This window comes from Argentina silus (genome assembly GCF_951799395.1).
Source record: "Argentina silus genome assembly, chromosome: 6".
In the NCBI taxonomy this organism is placed as follows: domain Eukaryota; kingdom Metazoa; phylum Chordata; class Actinopteri; order Argentiniformes; family Argentinidae; genus Argentina; species Argentina silus.
In genome coordinates, this window is record NC_139660.1 from 11,805,309 (window position 1) to 11,829,513 (window position 24,205).

A 24,205-nucleotide genomic window follows, 5' to 3' on the forward strand; every position below is an offset into this window, starting at 1 on the left:
GTGTTCTGTTCCTGTCTTCCTTACTGTCACTGAGACTTCTCATGATTGGATGTCTCTAATTGTTGGTCTGTAAAAAACAATGAAAGATATTGCTTAAAAGTACCGGTATATATTTGAGCAATTTGAGCCACCACTAACAATCTATGCAACCAGGTCAGTCCACTGCCCATAATAGCAGGCAGATGACAACTGAAAAATACTGAGAGTGACACTGTATACACCCTAGTATACCCTCTATATTGACCAGTGGGGGATCCTCAGAGGAGGAAGGACCATCCTACTCAGTGAATTACAAAAAAATCAAAACTAATGAAATGTCACCAAATACCTGATAAAAACCCACTGTTTTGCATCAACAGCAGCCTTTAGGGTAGCACCATGGTGTAGCTGGAGGATAGCAATTTTCCATCCTCCTCTGGCTACATTGACTTCAATACAAAACCTAGGAGGTTCATGGTTCTCATCGCCTTCCATAGACTTACACAGTAATTATAACAATAATTATGACGATAATTATGATGATGAACGTCCTCCAACCTATCAGAGCTCTTGCAGTATGAACTAACATCTTGTCCATCCAATCAAAGGTATATCAGAGAATTAATCTAGTAGCCTACTGAAAACATAAGCTACAGCTATAGCACTGCAGTGCACAATGTGTGGTGAGTAGTTGACTCAAAGAGAGAGGAAGACAAAAGTTGAACAGTTTTGAAGAAATTAATTTCTTCAAAATTAAGGAGAAGAAGCAGAAAGAGAGAGAGAGGAAGAGAGAGAGAGGGAGCTCTCAGAACGTGCTACTTTTGAATGTACATGGGGTGTCTACAGAGTTGGGGAAAACAGTTTTTAGTTACTGTGCTCGTAGGACATGGAATGACCTACAGGTTATTTTACAAATGGACACTCTGGTGGCGTCATTTCAAATGTTTGGCAAGGGATCTGATTACGGAGAATTGTACATGTAGGTAGTGCTGTTCTGAGGTGTTCTTATAAACTGTTGTATTGTATTGTACACATGTTCTTATATTTCTGCGTTCTCTGTAACAGAGCCCTGCGGAAAAGGTTTTCCCTGTATTAATAACATAAAAATAAAATAGAAAATACATTTCACCTTATATCACTTACCATTAGTCTACACTGGGCTCAATCTATGGGAGAGACATGAAACAGATACAGGCAAAAGACACACAAGCAATAATTACTTTTGAATGAGCATCACAAAACAGATGAAATGAAAGGGAAACATGAAGTGCAGGGGTGCTGGGAGTAGCAGCAATGACAACATTAGCAACATTGAAGTTGAGAGTACTCGGCTAATGTTTCCTCTCTACACGCAGATCAGGGAAGGTTAAGCCTTAAAAGCTGTGGTGGTGGTGGTGGTGGTGGTGGTGGTGCTCTAGTCTAGATAACACATTTAGGAGAAAGAATTGCCTTCTTCAGCAGAAGCATTAATCCCAGTGAGTGGCCCACGAGATTTGCAGACTGACATTTATGCTTTTCTTTCCAGCAGAAAGTTGGTTGGGCCAGGGATATCCCCTCAATCCAGACCGCCCCATCTGGTGCTTCTCTAAAATGTTCTGACTAACCACAATTGAAACTTTACTGTATGGATAGTTCTTGTTCCTGTATTGCAACACCATGCAGTTACATTGTCATAGCCTTCATTCCGTCCATCCATCCGTCCATCCATAATCACCTCAAGTCTAATTCATATTTACTAATATCTTCTGCCCCATTCTTGCAACGTCATACACAATTATACTTTATAACTGGTTGTATAATTAAACATACGTATGCTTACAAGAATGGCTCTAGTGTCTTTAACAAGGCTTACATATTGGGTAAACAGACATTTTGTCCTCTGGATAGGGTTATTATTGCATGTTTCATTGATTACAATGGACGAGGATAATGCTCTGAAGTCAGTAAGCATTCATACTGTTACTTCTACTGGAGTCTACAGAGAACCACCTCAATAGCAATCACACAGCATCTTTTAGCACTTACAGGAGAGAAAACAGTGGTGCTCAGTTTGAGTGAAAGGTACCACACTCTATCCATGGAACCATCATTTGCATTAAATTCTACAATACTTTATGAAAATGAAAATGTTCAGTGTGGATAGTGTTGACCCAGTGTTGTGCCTTTCACACAAGAAACAACAATATGGCATCTTCACCTGTTCACCATTCTCTGAGAAGTGTAAAAAATAAAATAAAAACATTAAAGATGCGCTACGGGATCATTTGCATAATTTCAGCCTACAGTTCTAAAAGTAGCACTAATGGGCGAAAAAGGGTCCCCGTTGTGTGCCCGCAGTGCCCATGTGCCCGCATGTCCGCAGTGCATTGAGTGTGTGTGGGGATTCCACTGAGCCCAATGCCACGTGCACTCTAGCCAAATGTAAAATTGAAATCAAACTGCAACTACAAAACTGCTAAACTAGGGACTCCGTGTCTGAATGAGATAAAACTAGGATTACAATTATAGATTATATTTGCAACTATATATTGACCATCCGGACCCAAAATGAGAGGTTTAAAAATCACAGTCATTGTCGCAATGATCCCATAGCATCTCTTTAAGTAAACTAACTTTCTAGCATACTACAAGAGAAACAATAGACAGTGAAAATGCCAAAAGCAAACTAACATTGTGGGACTTTGTTAGCTGAGAAAGAGGGATGTTGGGGGGACTATGGGGCCAGAAGGAAAAGTGGATTTTGTTTTACATACAGTTGTTTCTGCTGAGCTGAGCAAGCCTCTGGCAGAGTTCTGTGACACTATGAAAGTCTTGTTTTTCACCAGTGCTTGAAGGACTGAGGCCAGAGGAAAAAAAAGGAAAAGAAGAGGCACATGCAAACAAAGATGATGTACCATTAAAGAAAATGAGGTACCATTAAATGAATAGATCACCCTATTGAAGGTCAATTCACTCTCATTCAGTTTTGGTCATCAGTGCTAATACTAGTAAATAATGTATGATGCCATGCAAATCTATAATATTGATCTGGGAAACTGGAAGAAACTTTGTAATTTGGGTGAACTATCCCTTTAAGGCAAGGAAAGGAGGTTGAAAAAGAGGCACAAAAAACATTGAATACATTACATTAAAGCGGGTGGAACAAAGAGGCAGGACTTTTAGCATTAACGCTGCTAATGGATAATATCTGAATGCATTGTGGTATACAAGGAGACAAGGATCTCAATAGAGGCCAAGCAAAGTGAATGAGAAATGCACAGCAAATGGTCCTCCAAGGGACTTTTGTAAAAAAACTGCTCAACAACGACCTAATTTTCTTAATTATGTCATAAAACAAATTTGCTTTCTAATTAACATGAGTTGTTTCAACCTTCCATTGAGGAGAAACATGAGTTTGAATGGGCACACATGCTTACCTGTAGACAGTGTAGCAGCACGTACAGAATGGTCAAGGAATATAACAAGGTTTGCTAGCCAAGCTAGCCGAATAACAACTTCCGCTAGTGGTGGGTGTTACTCGTGGCTCTATGGAAAATGCTAACAGTGCCCTCTCTTTCTTACTTAGTCTCTTTGATTACATGTATCCAAGAGGAACGACTGATGATGTAGGCCAGACTACGCTTTGAAGTGAAGGAGGTTGGGTGCAAACACCCAAATAGCGGAATAAACACTTGTGTTTTGCTTAGTGTCTGGGACACAACACAGACAATGTTTACAACAACAATATTAATTGACAAAGAAATTCATGGAGAATTTGTCTACGAGATTTAAATTCATAAATCTTAATTTAGTAATACTAACACCTAATGTATTCATCCTGTACACTTTGCATTATTCTCATAGTATGTATTCTTTGAACGTGTAGCCTTCTCTATTTATATCTCAGCTGAACTCGTTCCTGGAATGTCTACCTGCCATAAGCTGCCAATGACCTCGGCCGATAGTATTTATCCCTGCTTGACCATAGGCTTATGAAATCCACCACTGGTGTGACCTCACAGAGAATGGACCAGAGCAGAGTTTCTCAACCACTGGTCTGTGACCAGCAACCATCCCTGGGATATTACTGATTGGTCCCTGAGATGGTTAGCTTTCCACAGATTTCACTCAGGCCTAGATGACCGAAACATTGCTGCAAATATGATTTTGTTCTGCAAATAACTATATTACCACAAAAAAAACACAAATGGCTTAAAATGGTTAATATAAACCCGAAAGTATATCAGTTTCACTTAAGACTAAAAAGATTTGCCATATAAAATTCAAGATAGTTGGGAACAGATTATTGATGTCCCAATACCATGGCATCTGGTTTATGATTTAATATACAAAACAACAATTGAAACAGCAATTGTTTCTTTTCAATTTAAACTCTTATGTAAAATTCTTGCAACAAAAACAATGCTCAATATATGGGACATTGAACAGTCAGCCTTGTGCAGATTCTGCCATGAGGAAACAGAATCGATAGATATATTTTATTTCCAAAATCAACCCATATTCCCTATGCACTTCTGTAGATCTGAGCATAGGTGTAAAAAAAACAATATGGTGATATTACCACCCAGTCAATCAGAGGGCAATTTGGAACCATTAAACAAGAACAGGGACACACATGCATCCAATATTCTTGGTGCTGGAGTTCCAAACATAAAGTCAGACAAGAAATTAACAACGTTTCTCCAGACCTCTTCTCTTCATGTTCAAGATGGAACAATAAACATATTGCTTATAATGTAACTATTTCATCCTCTAAGATCGACAAGAGTGGGTTTTGAAATCAGCGTAGTCTCCATACCTTCTCTCGTGACGGACTCTGCTGCATTCAAGGCCTTCCCACTGAGGTCATTGACCATGCTATCCAGGGTGGCCTCGTGGCGGAGGAAGACGGGTCGCACCACCCGGTTGTACAGGACCTGAGAGCCGTTCCATGCGAAGGGGGCCATGCACCACAACAGGAAGAGGCACTGGGCAAAAGTGAGAGGACAAAGTGAGAGGTCATTGACAAATGTTCAGGGTCATAAGACCCACATACTGAAACAGCTTCATAAGCAGCTGTCACCTCAATAAGCATTACAAAAGCATTCATAAATGTTTTCTACAGACTAGAACCTTCAGCTTGCATTTGCTGATAAGCATTTCATATTCATGAATGATTGCTTATCACTGACAGTGGTTTATTTCCTTTTTCTGAATGTGAAAATGGTATGTAGTACTTGAGAGTCAATCACAATGAGTTAAGAAAGAGCGAGTTGCAGCAATATAAAAAAAATCTGTTACACACATTTTTATTTTGTCTTACCTTGAAGGCATAGTAAAAAGGAAACCAGTAAAGGAAGATGTCCGAAAAGAATTCGCCCACACTGAAGATTCCATAGACCACCCAATAGGTCAGCCATTTTGTGTCATCCTCTTTATTTGTGCTTTCAATGGCTTTGATTCTAGACATAAAGAGTTTCAACAGTAAGTGTCTTGGCTCATTCTTGTAGTCTGGAATGAGATTGAATTGTACTTAATTTAACTTCCTTTTCTGGACCACCTGCCATCAATAAAATTGGTCGTGCCAACGTCATGAATGAGGGGCATTACATAAAACAAAATAGTCCGTTTATGGAAAGATGCTGACGCTGATTGGCTGCTGATTTGTGACTTTCTAGCCAGTCCAAGTGCCTCTGGACCAAGTCCAAACAGATTTTCAGGGAAGTCAAACAAAGAAAAATTCAGTCTGGTTCCAGGCTATCATTCATGTTCAAAATCTCAACCAGGAGGTCCCGGGCATGATAAAGCTGGTAACAACACTATAACTTTCATGAATTAGCATTTAAAATAGTTTGCATGTGCATTCTGATTCTGTCTTTTAAATTAATAATATGTAGCCATTGATTCTTGAAGAACATAACTTATAAAAGAACGCAAAATATAGGCTTTGTTTTTTATAGACTCTGGTTGTAAACAATGTAATTGTAAACAAACACTATGTAGCTTCAAAACATGGTTAAAACCAGCCCCTTTCCTAAACTGTATACCAAAAAAGTGGTAGGTGACCTCCTTGTTATTGTTTGAATCCCAGATTGCCCCTACTGCTTATTCATGAATGCACATGCTACATAGTGAACCACTCAAGCAATCTATGGTTGCTACAGTACTTTACATCTATCAATTTTACAGCACACTCACGAGTAATATGCAGGATACACAAAACCAATTAAGTTGCAGAGAAGGGAGGCACCATAACCATACATCAAATACAGTCCTATTAGAGACACAGAACCTGTTGATCATACAAGAGACACAGGGAGAGTTAAAACATGAGTATAGTGCAGACATGCAATTCATGCTCTGTATACATAGGGAAATGGTGGCTCAAATGCTGCTAAAATGTAGGGGAAACGATTAACAGAATGTATGGGTATCATGGATTTCTAGCAAATAAATCAAACAATGCATAACTGTCTTGATTACTTCTGGAGAGAGAGGAACCAACAATATTATAAGGCTGATTCTTTACAAGAAAGTGTTATTCTGTCATAAATATGCTGTATGTATACATATAAATGCATAACAATAAATAGATAGACATAATAATAATAATAATAATAATAATAATAATGAACATTCTAAATAAATAATAAATAATATGATAGTCTCATTTCATTGAGACTGAATGGTGGTCACAATATTTGTTCTCTGGCATTATTGAATTCTATATGTTGAATATGAAAACAGCATGAATTCTTCGAGAGCCATGTGGTCAAGTGCTGTATGGGAGCCATCGCGTGCCAAGCACAAGTGACAACATTGTCTGAACCCACAGCACAGTACATAGTTGTGTATCATGGCGGTGCTGTCAAGAGCCAGTAATACTGGCATGAATGCACTCCTGTCCCCTGCTTGGCCAATGCCCTCTGGAGAATTACTATGATTCATTCAACATTATGGTCTGAGAATTGGACAGCCACCTGGAGACATTGAACAGACACACCTGACCTGTTACTCAATACCAAATGCGCATCAGTGCAGCAAGCATGTTTAGCTTAAGATAAACCTGCTTATACCATATGGCTGCTGTCCATGCTCACAGCCAGGATTAACCAAAGAGAGATGACTATTCTAGCAGCATGGCCTTCTCCAATGCATTAGGTAATGATGTAATGATGTACACGAACACCAACACCAAATTAATAGTCATGATTTGATTCTATCAGTCACACAAATCACACAACAAAGCTAACATAATAGACACAACATTTACATACCAAAGGCAATAATCTTTTTCTTAATTCCCGTATTCTCCTCGAGTTTCCCAAGGAAATCTGTAACAATGTTTTTCTCATTTAAAAATTTATCAGCGCGTTCTTTAATTTTGTTCAACACTTCTAATACGCCCATGGTTCTGGGTTAGGCTGTTTATAACTAAGGTAGGCTATGATAATAAACAAACATACAAGAAATAGTATAATAAATTGTCTGTGGAATCCCGCACACTGACGGGACGCCCCTGGATGTCGCTCGCTCAATCGGCTTTGCAGGAGAGTCCCGCGGTGCGAGGTGCGTCATTCTTCGGTGAAGACAGAATGGTCAAGGATCATGACTGGCGGGAAATAGACCAATAGGAGTACAGTTGAGAGCAGATTCTCTCAGGTAGGCCTACATATGTGCCAACAGGTGTATTGCATATTTTCATCTCATCGTAATGTAAAACGTGTGCCATAATTTGTGTATGCTAAGGTTATACAATTATGTTTTACTCTGCAGCTACAATATTTTCATCTGCCATTTAATATGCTACCCAGCAGGTGTCAGTGTGTTTATGTCAGTGAAAATGTTGCTATAGACCACTGTGTAATTGTAGTAAATTGTTATGGTTTTCCATAGTGTTGAACTTGGCCAGTGTGAGTAATGAAGAGCATACATGCGGAGATGTACTGTAGCACGCAGCTATTTCCCCACAGTGAAGAATGCATCTTAGTGCCGAGAAGGCAAGCTGACACATGCCTTGTGAGAGACTGAAAGTAACATTTGGAAAGGGGCTTTGCCGTAAGATCTGGCGATTTCGATCTACCACACCCGACTTTTCAAGAAATCACAGAAAAGAGAAGATAGGTAGAATGAAAGGATATAGAACCATGAAATATACTTTATTCGTCTGTTGCTACATTTTCTGGGTAAGTTAATACAAACATGTGTATGTATATACATTATAGTCATACTGTAAAGATAGGCTTTGAAAAACAAATCAAGTGTCATTATGCACTATTGTTATAAAAAATGTAAGTTACATTTCAATATGATAAATGTTGAAAATAACATATTACACGTTTTCCCTTTAGGTAGCGAGTGCTGTACTTATTGCTGTGGGAGTCTATGCCAAGATTTCCAAAGAGAAAGGTATCAGTAGGAGATACAGTATGCACATTATCAATGGCTACATGTGGGCCATTGAAAATAAAATATTGAATGTGTGTGTGTGTGTGTGTGTGTGTGTGTGTGTGTGTGTGTGTGTGTGTGTGTGTGTGTGTGTGTGTGTGTGTGTGCGTGCATGTGTGTGTCACAGACGTTGTGGATACACTGATGACTGACCCAGCACTCTTGCTGATTATCATTGGCTCCCTAATGTTCATGATCACCTTCTTTGGGTGTTTCGGGGCATTGCGCAATGTGACCTGGCTACTGAAAATGGTGAGTCTTGTCTTGCTTTATACCATGGACTAGAGACGTAGTGGCCAACCCTGGTCCAGGAGATCCATAATGTGCAATATGTGGGCTTTTATTCCAGCATTTTATTAAACAAATTGTTGTCCAGATCAAACATCATGATTAGTTGATGATCAGGTGTGGTAGTGCATATCTGAACTGTATGTATAATGTATTTATCATTATAAAGACAATAGAGAAGGTGTTATTGCTTTACAAATTGCAATGCTATGTTTCCTTAGTCTGTGATTAATGTGGATTTCCTAAAAAGCTGACATGTATTTTTGTGGCTAGTTTTCAGCAATAAATCACAGTATTATTTGTAGCAATAGACTTTACATATACCATATCCTTTGTCACCAGTTTTTAGGAATATTGATGGCAATCCTACTACTACAGATTGCAGCTGCTGTGCTCGGATTCCTTTTCACTGAAAAGGTAATGTGACAGCAGAACTGTTGAAAGATGATTCAGTATTCAAATATTCTCCATTTCAAATAAAGGTACTTGAGCGAATCAGGCTCTGGCTCATTTAAACGCTGTTCAAATATTCTTGATTGCTCAGGTCTTGGAGAGGACAGAGAAGTTGATGAGCAAGGCCATAGTGCGCTATAGGGAGGATCTGGACTTGGAAAATGTTATTGACTTTGTTCAGAAAAAGGTACATTTGTTTACAAGAAATCACAATTGTAAGACTTTGCAATTTACCATGAAACATCAATATTACATTTGTGTATAATTAATGTGATGCTGATAGCTCTGTTGGCTCTAGAGTTATGGGCTTGATTTATGATTCAGGGCCGCAGGGCCTGTTTGTCTTAATAAGTTGTTTTGGATATAATCTAAGCAATAAGTACATTATTGCCCACCTTGTTGTTGGTGTATGTTGGTGCTGAATGTATTTCCTTCTTGTTTATATAGTTCCAGTGTTGTGGGGTGTATACTTATAAGGACTGGTCCCATAACATTTATTTCGAGTGCTCTGAAGACAACCCCAGTCTAGAGGCCTGTGGGGTGCCCTTCTCCTGCTGTCTGCGACTGCGCAATGAGGTTATCCACATTTGAATAACATTCATGAATAAGCAATTATAAATAATGATATCCAGTAGGGAAGAAAACAACTTCTATATGAAACAGGCGTCAAGTCAAACAGTAGCCCTGCAATTCAAGTTTCTCTGATCGAGTCTCGAACTTGAGACTTCTGACTTGCCAACACACGTGACCGTCTCCTCTAACACCGGGTGGGGGTATTTGAACTTGAGGAGTGAGTTTTACAATCTCAACTCGGTTACATATTGATCATATTTACCTTGTCTACAGGTGTAAGCAAGCCATATTCCCAAACACTAACCAACACTAACCAACCAACCAACTGTCTCTTTCTGACTTACCACCAGAAGACAAGGCTCATGTGTTATACCAATGCCACACATGCACTGACATCAGAATGTCATACCACAAAGCATCTAGACTCGAAGCAAACAGACTGACATGTATGGTAGAACTCATGCTTGTTTGCCTGTGTGCTATGCTTCACACCCTCAGTCAGTTCTCAACACCATGTGTGGCTATGAGGCCCAGAGTATGAAAGAGAGCTCGGCAGGGGGGAGCGTGTACACCACTGGCTGCCTGGATAAGATCGTGTGGTGGGGGAAACAGAATCTGTTTCTGGTGGGGGGGTTGACCGTGGGCCTGCTCTGTCTCGAGGTAAGTCATGTCACGAATAAAACACCTGGTCATGCTTTATTTTTCAGTCCTATTTATGACTGGTATTTATTTGGTATATTATGAGATGACTGGGGAACAATCGGTACTTACTGGTAATTACTTTATCGAAATTACTTATCAAAATTAGTGACTTTTTCATAACAATTGATCTCTGGTATGTAAATGTAAATGTTTCTGTTGGCACTTTTTGTCAGTAATGCCATTTTTGTTGTTGTAACAACCTGCTTGATGTTTTTATATTTTGGCTTATATTTTATTTACATTTATAATAAGCAATCATAGTTTCTGTAACAGGCACAGTACTCCCATAAACTATACAGTACAACACTTTTTGCTGAGTGAAATTCTTATAGTTTTTTCATCTTTGTTATGAAATGAAAGTTGTCCAACCTACAATGCAGATTGATGGTTATAGTTACTATTTAGTGTGTCATATGAAATTAATGCTGGATAAAAAAAGGATACTGTTTTGATGCACTGATTTGCTTTTGTGATATGCAGATGTGGTGTTTTGGTAAATGTGTTAACTGTTTTGAAAAGTTGAATACTGTCGCAAGAAATCAATTAAGAATTATTTAATAGGAAAGCTTAAATTACTTAGCACATCCTATGTTTTTGTGTTGACTCTGGCAGATTTGTATGATCTCCTTGGCTGCAGCCCAGGTCTCCCGCATAAAGAAGGTTCATCTGAGGAAGAAACAAAATGCCAGGGAGCCATCCTTTACTAGAGAAAGAAAAGACAGCTTTTGGTATCCCTCATTCAGTGATTTCAGTGAAGAATGAGGGATGTCAAGGTAGAGTGTGCCCTTAACAAAGATCGGATGGATCTTGGATCAGATTTCCTTACTCCCAACCCTAACCTGAACCATTAGATAGATGAAAAAACATATCCAAACCTGTGTCAGTGGTTAGGGATACCTTCTCTCTCTGGGCTTAGAGCATTAGTTGTTGCATAAGCATCAGTTGTATGTACTGTGAATCGATGTCCTTAACTGTCAAAAGGTTGTGACAAAAAGCACTCTGTGGTCTATTGTAAATGTACATATTGCTGTGATTTTGTGATATTGAAACTGTGATCAGTCTCTTCCTTTTTTGTTCTTCTATAATCCATTTGTATTTGTTTTTACATTGCAAACCAGGAGATTAAGGAATTAATAAAAACATGATTTCCATTCTCAGAGATCTCTCTTCATCAGATTATGGTATCCTTCTACTATAATAAGCATCTTTATTTTGTTGTTATATGTGAACACTACAGTAGCTCTAGTACAATAAGTGAAGCCATACAGTACAGATTGCATATTTACGTATTTTACTAAATAAGACAACAGTTCTACATGTTGTAAAATAACTTTCACTCTGACCATAAGACCAAAAAATCTCCAGTTTTGTTTATGTCCTGCAGTTCGTGACGTATGGACTTTCATAGCGTATTGTAATCTTCTTAAAAATGACATAACAATGTCATAAGACTATACAGTTCAAAGCGCTGCCATGTTTGTTACTGATTACTGAGGGTGCATGCCAGTACCCCTTATAAAAGTTGGCATGTGTGTGAGCCAGATGGTTTATTCTTAAGCATGATGTTCATGAAGTTGAACTGAGCAGGGTTGTACTCTGGGGTTGCTGAAACTATGGTGTGAGGGCTCTCTGGATTCTTCTCCCTGGATGTGACCCTGTACTGGGCCTTGACGTTCCGAAGCGGGTTGTATTCCGAACTGATCTGATCTGGACACCGTAACATCTCCTTGATGATGTGACCGAGCTGGGAAATGGCCACAAAGCCGTTCCTGCACGTCAACATTCCGATGACAGGAGCATAGACGTACTGAACAAATAACAGATTCCCTATGACAAAAAATAATAAATAAATAAAGACACATTAAATGTTTGTCCAAAACAAGATGTTTTAGATTTCACTTACATGTTGATATAGTATCTTATTTAGTAGTGTTTGTAAATTCAATCCAACAATAATAATGTAATAATGTATGTTTTGTTTAAGACATGTGGAAACAATTAAGTAACATTTACTTTAAACACTTTCACCAACACAATTTTTAAATATTGTTGCAAATGTAGATGAGAGCACCTACCAGTAGTGACATCCCAGACTTTTATGGTTCTATCCTGGGATCCGGTGAAGACATACTTATCACTCTCAGAGAAAGCAGCGCATAAAACCCCTTCAAAGAAGAACCCCTGTACATAAAAGATAGAAAAACAGCTACTGTATGTCAGTACAACCTGGGAGAGAACCACAGCTCACAACATGTTGTTGCATTCCAGATCGTCAACATTACGGTCACACTGTGCAGATCAGTAGATTGCTGAATCATACAATGTGGTGTCTGAGTTAAATGTTAAAAAACTTCTCCAGGCATTGTGAGATTTGATCTGCAACAGGACTAATGTTGTAATGATGACCTGGAATGCCGCCATTTGCTTTTGACCTTTAACCTCTGACCTTGTACTCCATGGTGTGATCCAGCACCAGGGGGGTCAACCCCCACAACCTCTGCACTGCATCCTCCGAGCCCACCAGCACGTGCGTTCCCCAGTTGCTAGTCGTCACGCATGTCACCTTGCTGCGGTGGCCCTCCAGTGGCGTAGCCATGGCACTCTTAAAGTCGTAGAGGGTGACCTCACCACAGCCCGTGCCATATAGCAGCCTGCAGTCGGAGAGCAGCGCCATGGAGGAGACAGGTGAGTGGAGCAGGGAGAGAGGGAACCTCTCATAGGGCCCCTCCACGCTGGGGAAGCTGTCCCTGGCCGTGATCTCAAACAGACATACAGAGTCCTCATATGCTGCCGCCATGCGTTTATCATTGCCACCGACGGCCAGGCAGCAGACCATGGGTAGGGTCTCGGGAGGGGGGATGCACAGGGTTTCCTGGGGGAAGGCCAGGGGGTAGATGAGGATAGTGCCTGTTTTGAGACCACAGAAGAGCAAGCGCTTGTACTGGGCCAGCTCCAGGCAGCACACCTCGGCCGAGACAGGCATGGTTTCAGTAGCAGAACCTAAAATAAACAAGAGAGATTATTTTTAAAGTTCAATTACATATTTACTTCAATGTTAAGGATGCCAACAAAGTAAGATGGTTTGTACACATGAAGTACAAAGAGTCCACCTGTGTGACAGTTCCATGCGATAACCTCTTCCTGGCCACCCTGTTTCACATAGTACACCATATCGCTATCTTTAGCGAGGGCAACCTGAGAGAATCCGGCGGAGACGCAGGCTTTAGGTCTGTGCTGGGGGTTGTAGTTCAGCTGCCACAGCTTTAGGTAGTCAGCGCCACTGGATGCAGAGACTACAGTGCCCTCGAACAGTGCGAGGGCAGTGACGGGGGCATCCATGCCAGTGAAGGAGTCTAGGAGGTTCCCAGTGGTTATAGACCACACCTGTAAAAGAGAGGGAGGGTCAATGACGATATCATTGGGATTTTATTTCTGCTAGTCATCAAAGATCACTTCAAGGGGCATGTTGCATACTGTATACCTTTATTGTACACAAATGTGGCATATATTTCAGACAACATAGAAGTGGTATACAAACAAAACAATATTGAATGTATGTTGTAACTAGACATTAGCCATACTGTCCAGCTTTGCTACAGCAACATTGGAACACTGAGTTCCATCCAGATATAGGTAAGCACAGTATGTGGCCGAAGAAATTAGGTCTGAATGAGCACAGAGTTCAAGTGGGACAAATTTCAACACTAACGCGTATAATCTGGTCCTCTGAGCCTGTGACAACCACTCTGCTATCCCTGGACACACGTGCACACAGCACTGTGTCGCCGTGCTGCAAATCCATGAATCTCTGCACTGAGTCCCTCTCTATGTTGAACAGGGCCAATGTCTTCTCATGGCCTAGAAAAGAATCACATACAATCAAAGAAAGATGAGGAGACGGTTATTACATACACACTCAAACTAGGCAAAGCTTTCATTGAATAGGCAGTAAATAATGTGTTTTATGTTTCCCAATATTATCCTTTCTTTTATATAATCCTGTTCTCCTCCCAAGTGTTCTTGCATGAATATAACAACGAGACTCAACTTGACATCAAATCACACCTTAACTTAGAGCTATCAATCATAGTAACAAATCGTCTGATATTTTCATTACATTAATTACATTAATTTAATCATCATTGCAGCACTAATGAACTACTTTACGCATTACAGTGCTACCTGCCAAGAGTATCCTTTCATCATCAGAGACAGAGAGGAAGGAGGCATGAAGCTCTGTGACAGTCTGTCTCCCACTGTTGGACACCTATAAACAAGATATAGCAACACAGGATATGACATGAACTTATTGGCAATCATATGATATCACTGATATACCATGACTAGGGCCAGAGTTTTCCTGATCACTCTGACCAGGAACGACTCCTGGCCCATGCTATAAAGGGTAGAATCAACATGGACACATTTCAGCAGTACCTGATAGAGGAAGCCTTCCTTAGATGCAATGAGCAGTCTGCCATGTTTTGGCAATGTAAGGGCACTGGCAAGGGTCACACTGTGTGAGGGGCTTTCTAAATGGGTCTGCACTGTTTTGGCCCCATTGGATGGGGGGGAAAGTGTGACAAGTCCCTCTGAAAGGGATGCAACTGCTCCGTCCAATACTCCAAGAATGGTGGAAACTGTATCACTGACTTGGAATAGTAGCTCTGCTGTGTCAAGATGCCACACTTTCACCTGAAAGTAAAGTGCTTGTGTTACTTTCATCTACACAGAGAGGTAAATCATTTCGGGAGTGTACCCATTTATCCATTTATCAAAATAGGTCAAAACAGAATGAGTGCATTTTTAAGGAAATTGACTAACAGAAAGAAATGAAGACACATGAAGAAAAAAATAGACAGTCTAAAACAGTCATAAATAAATGTAAACACTGAGACACACTAATTTTAGACATACACTTTAAAGACCACTATGAGACATATGAAGAACAGTATTAGACAAATATAATTTGTGCTTAATTTGGAATCGCTATAAGATAGTCCATGCATCATACTTGGCCTCCTGAGTTGGTGAAGACGAGCCCCCTCTCCTCAGACAGGTAAATGTTTGCATCAGAAGGTGGGGGGTTAATAGACACAGCCTCTTGGATACAGTACTGCTGCCTGCCATTCAGCAAACTCCACCTCATCAGAGTCCCGTCAGCAGCCAATGAGAGACAGTGACTGCCCATGTCAATCACTTTGACGGACAGAACCGCGGCTGCATAGCACAGAGACGCACACAAACACACAAACGTACTAAATGAAACAAAAATAATATACTAGTGTTGGGATCTAAACAATCATGGATTAGATTCATGCTTGCTGCTGCTATATATACACTATATACAGCTCTTTATCATATGATTAAATTAAATCATAGAATGGTTGTGAGTACTGATTAGATAATACTAATAGATGTATTGTTGTTGGCCTATGCTCCAGGATGAGTAGCTGTACTCATAGCACTGTAGCTTCACATACATGCATATTTGTATCTAATACAAATGTTGCACTTTTTGACCTCACCTGAGTGTCCCACAAGGGTTTGGATGACCTCCATATCAGTCAGGTCCCAGGCGATCACCCTTCCATCCTCTGAGCCTGCTACCAAGACCCCTGTCTCAGGGCAAACATTCACAGCTGAGACTGCTTTAGAGAGAGAGAGAGAGAGAGAGAGAGAGAGAGAGAGAGAGAGAGAGAGAGGTATATCAGCTATTGGGTCTCTTAATGTGTCTTCTCTTATCTGTCCACATGCACTCTAATGGTCCTACACTGACACATTTGAGTGGAATTAATACTGAGGTCTAGTCATGACACTACCAATATATAGAGACATCTCCGTAATGCAGCAACCAATGCTAGGTCAACTTTGTATAATCTTTATTCAACCAGGTTAGTCTAATTGATATAATTTCCCTGTTTAAGAGTGTCCTGGTCCAAAAGACTAAGAGAGACTTGGTGCAGGATCACATGTACACTCACACAGTAATGCATAGGCGTGCAGACATATAGCTAAGTTGGTCATAAAGGCATAAATGAAAGATATAGTTCTCCCAACCTTTCTCGAAACCAGTGAGCATCATCTTTAGTCCCCCCCCTGGAGACTGGAGAAAACTGCACTTGGGGATGAGGACGGGCTCGGGACAGGACATGAGCCACTCCTGACACTGGGAGCAGAGTCGTCCAATCAGCAAAGGATGTGTATCGGTGAATGAGTAGAGTCTTGCATAGAGCTCAGTGTAGAAGAGGGAGAAGCCTTTGGAGATGGAAGACGATGGAGCAATATGGTTGGATAGCCAACTTGTCCTGGTACTATGTTGTGTAGCATATCACTGTTTCTGATTCTATTTTTATTCTGGTGAATACTGACCCATTTGTCCATCAAGGAAGTCCAGGGTGGGCTTTAGGAGTATCAGAGTGTCTCGGATCAGTTGTGTCTCAGGGCAGTCAATGAGTTGGGTACAGAGGGTCAGGTCCTGAATGACGCTGGCCACTCCGCAGGTTAGGGTCTTGCAGTACAGCCACTCCATGCTGCCTACATGGGGATCAAAGTACTTGGCTCATCCTTGTATTATTTGATCACAAAGTGAGAATATACCAGACTTACAAATTGAGAGATGATATGCTCATAGATGAGGCATTGATACTGTCTTGAAGAGGGAACATTTTACCCAACATTGTTACCTCACAACAAAGTGAACTGAGCATTGATACTTACTTCAGACTAACTTGCTTTTGCTAATGCTTAACTCCAGGTAAAACATTGAGGCACGGACCTGGGACGTATTCAAATCCTTCCTGCTTTCCTTTCCTCATTGATCTGACATGGTCAGATACATACATAGGTGAAAGCGAGGATTTCAACAGACAAGGCCAGTCATGTCGGATCAGTGGTAACTCAAATGATTAAAAGGAATGAGGGTTGTATTTCAAAGTATTCAAACAGGGTCTTGCAGTATGAAATGGGAGCCATAAACTCTTGATCTCACCAATGACCTCCTGGCGCAGCTCGTTCCAAAGGCCAGAATGGATGAGATGGTAGTGCAGTTCTTGCAACTTTCTAAGGTTAGCCACCCCTTTAGTAAACCACAAGGGCTGGTGGGGCACCTGGGAAACACAACAGATGTGTAGTTTGTGTATTGAAAATACAGTGCATCAGAGGGTTCTTTGAGATACCACTATATTTCAATCAATCAATGAAATGTATTTGCATAGCACTTTTTATAAAAACATTTTTGTCACAAAGTGCTTTACAAAATGAACAATATAAACAATATTAACAAGAGAATGGAGTTGAAACATTGGAGGAGAAGATCTTAGGTTCCTCCTCTCAGACCGTCTCCTACACTGCATTTTGTTCAGGAGACATGGAGACCTGATGTAAGAAATTGAGAAAAGACTTGAGATTCACACTATTATTAGGATACCTTTCTGTCAGCATTCACAGTAGCCTTCAGGGATGTCAGAGTGATAGGTTTGAGTCTGCCTTGGCTCCAACGACCCAGGAAGTACTCAGCCAAGACCTTGTGTCTCCCATCGCGCTGCTCTGCTCTCAGGTACCTCTCTCGCACCATTTCAGTCAACTGCCTACACACGCACAACAGGCAAATGATGGACAAAATGTTAAGACTGCAGAAATATGATTCATGCTCAGATCAGTTGGTTTCACTTTATTTTACGCAACAGTTTCCACCGGTATTTACTTTCCATTGATAGAGTAAGTAGTTGAGTATCCTATAATCTGAGAGTTGTCATCTTTTTGTCCTTTGAAAGTTAATCAAAATCACTTGGTACCAAATCCACGTACAGGCCTTTAGGAACATTCAGATTCAGATCAGTTTCAGATTTCAGAATCATTTTGCATCCTTACCATATGACTCATATGAATATGAGGTAGCATTCAAAAGCATCTTTACCTGTGGCGAAAGCCGAGCATCCTCACACCATTGGTCTGTCTCTCTACTAGCTGTTCCCCCAGGTCGTGCCTGAGGCGAGCCCACAGCAGAGGTGGCAAGCGTATGAGCGATGGGTTGGGTGGTAGACAGGACTGGTAGACTTCTGATATGACATCATCATCAAGGGACAACATGTCACGCAGCTCTGCTTCTGACATACCAGCCCTGGGTGGAGAAAATGTATTGATTATCCAATAAAAGGTCAACTAAGATTGACTAACTCATCAAATGCAATATCAATGTTATGCATCAACCTCTAATTTATGCAATGAGAATGCATACCATGTGCCAAATTGGACAATGCAGATACAGAAGGAGAAAATGTTTTGTATTTAAGTGGGGACCTGTTAACAGCTCTGCAGCACTGAGTTTGCACATATCAGGAGTCAACTGTACTCCACAAAATGAGTCCACTACACAGGCTGAGGCTGTGTGTGTGTGTGTGTGTGTGTGTGTGTGTGTGTGTGTGTGTGTGTGTGTGTGTGACCCTACCTTGCTAAAACAATGTATCCTAAGGCAGCACTAAGCAGCTGCTTCCCGTGCCTTTCCTCCAAAGACAGGAGCAGCTGTGACATCACTTCCTGTGCACTGTTGCCCAATGACGTCATGTCCATCAGGGGTGTATAGGATGCCCATCGTTTTGCCATATCCAGAGTCAGCTTCAGCTGCAGAGGACTCCCACACTGCTCAAAGCTGTGCAGTACCATGCCACACTGTTCAGGGGTCAAAGTTCTTTGCGCTGTTCTCAGGCAGGCACCCATGATCTCTTGGCCTTGGTCAAGTGATAGAGGCTCCACCTCAAAGAATTGTCCAGGCGTCTTGACCATTCGGCGCAGGTGAGTAAAGACCTGAGACCTCGTATTTGCAGAGACCACCAAATGGACATTGGGGGGGATGTCTTTGGGTAGCCAATAGAGTTTCTGGGCGTGGTTCACCTCAGAGAGTTGGTCCAGTGAGTCTAGAATGAGAAGTAGCGTGTCGCCGTTTTGGGAAACCTTATTTAAAATGTTGTGGAAGAACCTGACCAGTTCTGCGTGTGTGTTAGCAGTTAGCGGCGCAGGTGCCGGTAATCCGAATGCACCGCACATCTGGAAACAGATGCCGCGGATGACGTCATCTATGTCGGGGCTCGTCGAAGGAGACACACCAAGCAACCTGAGCACCACTGTGGCCCTGGGGTCCAGGAGGCCACGCATCTCCTGTGCCAGCTTGCACAACAACGCCGTCTTCCCCATGCCGGCCTCTCCATAGACCACCAGCGGCTCATGGTGGATATTGGTGGACTCCCACATGGCCAGGCACACCTTAAAACATTTTCAAACCAAAAGACCAAATAAGGTCTTACAGATAATATTTTACTTAAAGGTAGAATGGGATATGATGTACATAGCAAAACCACCGGGGCAACGCTGACAGAGACTTTCAAAAACTGAGATGCAACTGACTGAGTCTACCTTTAAAGCCCATGTCAGTGATATTTTCAAATAATTAAATATGGTATACCCCTAGATTATTATGAATATGACTGTATTCTAAATAATAGATTTTCCTCCCCCTCCTTTGCAATTGAGAACGAGATTTGTTTCTTGGAGGCGTGGGTGTGTCTTGAGTGTGTCGTCGTCACCACAGACACACTCGTTTTTCAGAACCTAGTCTCCCATCTCAATCATAACGAACGATGGATGATAGAAGTGACAACGAGGTCAGCGAAGCTAGCTTAAAAGTTTTGAAGTCAAAGACTTCTCCTCCCTCCCCCCTTCAACATTTCTCAGGGATGTTTCGGGACATCTCGGGATGTCACAACTCACCACCAATCAGGCTCTGTTCTTGTAAAAAAAGAATGATGAAAATACTGGGTTTATGTCCAAAGTTACACCATTTTCAACAGGATTTTTTTTTTTTTTAAAGTACTGCTGCTCTAATGGAATGTTACTCCCATTGCCTTAAGTCAGGTATCGTCATTCTAGCGTGACGCTGCTTCGCCTGAACTACAGTCGTGCATGATATTATTCCTTGAACACAACAGATGTTTCATGGAAATTAAGTGCTACAGTATTTGCACGTTAAAATGCATGTGCTCCATCATTTACAGCAGACCACAGAAGGACTATTATAGCTAAGTATGGCTGTGTTGCATACCTTCCCCAGGAGGCCCTCCCTGCCGCAGAACCCGACGCACTCAGCAACACTCAGAGTCGTGTGTTGGCTCAGCTCCTGATCCAGCCAGTCATAGTCTGCCCCCTCCTCGCCTCCCCCCCTCATCCTCCCCACACCAGCCACCACTGGGGACCCAGCCATCCTGGTAATTCTGGCTTTCACCTGGGAAACAAACTGCTCACAGAGGCTCTCCAGGTACTGGGCATGCTCATTGCGTTTAGGGTCGATGGCCCCCTTGCTGAGCTCCACGCAGTGCAGGTTGAGGATGTCAGGTGAGGTGGCATAGAGACGGGACTTGAGGGAGGTGAGGAGCTCCTGGGCCTCCGTGTCCAGCAGTCCGTCAGCGGTGACGTCCATGTACTGCACCAACCGTTTGGGGCCGTCCTTCTTGCGCTGGTGGGGTAACTCCCGAACAAAGAGGATGGCCGATGGGTCATTGTCATGTGCTCGCAGGCCCTCCTCAATCTCCCACTCAGTCACTGTGGACAAGGGAGAGACAAGAATTGCGTTGATAATTTCGGCAAATGAGGGTGTATGTGAAAAGTAGGCAGGCACTTGAAAATAGGATAGAATCATCAACATCACACCATAAGCACTTACTAACATTAAATCTGAATGGAAAGTGTAGAATGCAGTAAGTAGCAATTTAGGTAGTGATGTGCCCAAAAGTGAATGGTCAAAGACACTGAGAAGCTCTGACCAGATTTGAAGAACTGGTGTTTCTCCTCTGAAGTGATATCTCCATCTTTTTCAGCCTGTGAGGCGGCAGTGCGTAGGAGCTCTAATAATCGAGCCTCTGTGTAACGCCAGGAAATGACATCACTGTCACGTTGCGACCCACTCTCAGGTCGGAGGTCTGCATAGTGGGAAAAGTGAGTGCTGATTGGCTGAAGGATATATGTAGGGGGGACGGCGTTGTTATCTTTCCAGAACCATTGGTTGAGTAGCTTTAGTCCCTCTTGGTCCTTTAAGAGCTTGGACAAAAGCATGTGAAATTGTTTTTCTGAGATGACTGGGGGGATAGGACGGTGGCCATACCGATTCCCCAGCAGAGCCTAGAGGTATGAGGAATTAAATAAAAACACTGTTGACATAAAAGAAAACTGTTGGGATTCCTAGATACAGTATAAGGAATTCACGTAACAGCAAATTAACTAACATCAGCTGTACTAAAGGTACAGAATGTTCACTTGTGGAAGTTGCCCTTAACCACCAATCTAGGGTCAGATTATCCTACCGTCAAACCTCCTCTAGCCATTAGAGGGAGAGAAACAGTTACACTGTATCAGTGAAAAAGCGCAACTTCTGCCTAACCTGACAAAGTGTATGTACATGACACTCACAATGAATGTTGGACCCACAGAAACTCTTCTGCAAGCCTCAATCTCTTTGAGACACAATTCTGTGATCATGTGGTCCACCGCAATTGTATCCCGGATGCCGAATCTCAAATCCACAACCTGAAGTGTCAGAAAACAATGTTTGAACTTGTTACAGAACTTAAAGACACTGACGTAAATGACCACTATGGTGCTAGGGATCAAGAAACTGAATGGAGAAACATTTTGTCCAGCTAGGATGCAGCTTGTACCAAACTGATGAAATTAGTATTCTTGGCATATGTACAAGGCTACAATACATGTCTTTAAACAAAAAACATGAGGTAATGTTTAATTTGGCCCTTCATGTACTCACCTCAAAGATCAAGCCCAGACTCTGGCAAAAAGTTTGGAGTTCAGGATAGGCTTTATCCAATAACACGTTCCTCTCACTGCACATATCTGCCAACCGTTACATCAGTTATGGGAAAAGACACACCAAGCTCACAGTGTAGCCTGACAACTCAATGCAGGAATATAGCCTATTATATATAACACATAATATAAGCCTTGTGCTTACACCCACGATTTTCTATAATGATTGTAGTCTAGTTTGCCTTTAATGCATTCACAAAGCCTTGTTATTTCTTAATAAAGGCACTAACAATTGTTTGTCATAATTAATGACCATAGGTATGCAGAAATTATGCAAATACTGGTGATTGCAAAATAATGCATTTATTCACCATAGCCCCTAAAAGAGGTGCTACAAGAGTTTTTCTATATTTTCAGCCACTAGTTCTAAAATTAGCGCTCACAAGCCAAAACAGGTCACAGTTTTACCTGATTGGACAAAGAGCACACATCCCCACTCCCATGAGCAAAAGCTTATTTTGCTCAGTTTTGTTGGCCTTAAACTGAGGACTGTGTGGTCTAATGAGATAAGAAATCGATTAACATTATGTCATCAACCATACAGACAAGACCTAGACCAAAAAAATTACAAAAATCAGCAATACCACAATAAGTTGGATGACTTAAGAGATGTTTCAGATTCACCCAAGCAAGAAATTCTGTTGCTGTGATTTCAAATACTATTTGAACCCATGTCTGCAAATTTTATATGACCTTTTTGGGGGGAAATCCCCATTAGCTGCCAGTCCATTATGTACTTACTTGATGCCTGTGATTCCTTGGTTAACTTTTACCACTGAGGCAATACTATTTGATGGTTTGATTTTACAGTTAAAGATCCAGTATGTAGTTTTTACATAAAACTCAACCCAAATTATACCTGATCCCCAACACACACACAGATGATGCTGTATGATCATAATATCATATTGTTTAACACCATGATTATAGCATGTGTTAATTATGTGTGTGTGTGTGTGTATATATATATATATACATACATACATATACATACATACATACATACATACATACATACACACACACACACACACACACACACACACACACACACACACACTGTATAGTATAATAAAAAAAAGAACACTGACCTGTGAAGGTGGAGCTGATGAAGACTCGGACCACATTGGATCTGAGCTCCGGCCCTTCAGTTGACTGACCTTGCTGCGGCTCCATACCCAGCAGAACTCTTAAGGACACTACCGTCACCAGACTCACTTTCACTTAAAGCCCCTCTCGAATCTCACAGTGATCATCAATACTTGTTCTGTTCCAGTCCAAGAAGGTGCAGAAGAGGACAAGCATAGGGACCATTTGTCGTAAGAATATACTTGGTTCAGTAGAAACTAGCTAAAAAAAAAAACAGATACGTCTGTAACTGGGGGTTTAACCATCTGAACATTTGTTTGTGCAAATGAAAAGAAGGTCAGTGGGTTGGGACCTCCAACACTCCTTGTGCTTCCAAATGGCAACTGTACAGAGATACACCTTAATGCTTTTTTTCTCTCCCCTCCAATCCTATTTGTCAGCATCATCCTCAGAGATCCCTCCAAGACAACCTTTGTTTACCGAGCGGTGCTTGACGAGGAATAGAGGCCCATAGGGGCAAAGGCAAAGGAGGGGGGGGCTACTGTGCAGCTGTGGCTCACCTTTAATTAACGCTGAGACTAATAATTTAGTGCACTTCAGCATTAACTGTTTCTTTTGCCAAGTGGTTTTAGGGGACTAAATCAAGTCAGTGATCTGAGAGCAGACACAATTTGAGTGTTTTTGTTCTGAGATACTCAAGTAGCTTCCTCGAACATTGGTAGCTTTAGATTGTATATACAGGTGGCATCAAGGCTAAAGGCTAAAGCTCTAAGCAATCATAAGAAATATCTAATGCTCTAGTGATTTTAGTTGCTTTCCTTTTAAA

The 24,205-nt window shown here is 41.3% G+C and overlaps 3 protein-coding genes across 3 annotated transcripts; 1 reads left to right on the forward strand and 2 right to left on the reverse strand.

Annotated features, from left to right (window-relative positions):
* Positions 1–1,124: 1,124 nt before the first annotated feature.
* reep6 (receptor accessory protein 6) lies at positions 1,125–7,368 on the reverse strand (the record flags this gene model as incomplete). The annotated part of the gene is made up of 6 exons (XM_083671609.1): positions 1,125–1,145; positions 2,733–2,815; positions 4,778–4,946; positions 5,282–5,420; positions 6,157–6,250; positions 7,236–7,368. 6 exons carry the CDS (start codon positions 7,366–7,368, stop codon positions 1,125–1,127), a joined length of 639 nt encoding a protein of 212 aa, XP_083527735.1.
* A 179-nt stretch (positions 7,369–7,547) lies between these two features.
* On the forward strand, positions 7,548–11,581 carry LOC310805849 (tetraspanin-33). Its single transcript, XM_083671678.1, has 9 exons — positions 7,548–7,620; positions 7,855–8,144; positions 8,310–8,367; positions 8,534–8,658; positions 9,037–9,111; positions 9,239–9,334; positions 9,595–9,723; positions 10,219–10,380; positions 11,035–11,581. The coding sequence occupies exons 2-9, from the start codon at positions 7,971–7,973 to the stop codon at positions 11,182–11,184; spliced, it is 969 nt and encodes a 322-aa protein (XP_083527804.1). The 5' UTR covers positions 7,548–7,620; positions 7,855–7,970; the 3' UTR covers positions 11,185–11,581.
* A 180-nt stretch (positions 11,582–11,761) lies between these two features.
* Positions 11,762–23,466, reverse strand: nwd1 (NACHT and WD repeat domain containing 1; the record flags this gene model as incomplete). The annotated part of the gene is made up of 20 exons (XM_083671610.1): positions 11,762–12,249; positions 12,498–12,603; positions 12,869–13,422; positions 13,533–13,806; positions 14,132–14,280; positions 14,605–14,689; positions 14,860–15,147; positions 15,437–15,642; positions 15,951–16,040; positions 16,483–16,680; positions 16,795–16,959; positions 17,414–17,531; positions 17,852–18,011; positions 18,341–18,544; positions 18,872–19,683; positions 20,519–21,015; positions 21,237–21,591; positions 21,880–21,996; positions 22,232–22,317; positions 23,382–23,466. The coding sequence occupies 20 exons, from the start codon at positions 23,464–23,466 to the stop codon at positions 11,936–11,938; spliced, it is 4,863 nt and encodes a 1,620-aa protein (XP_083527736.1). The 3' UTR covers positions 11,762–11,935.
* Between the last annotated feature and the right edge of the window lie 739 nt (positions 23,467–24,205).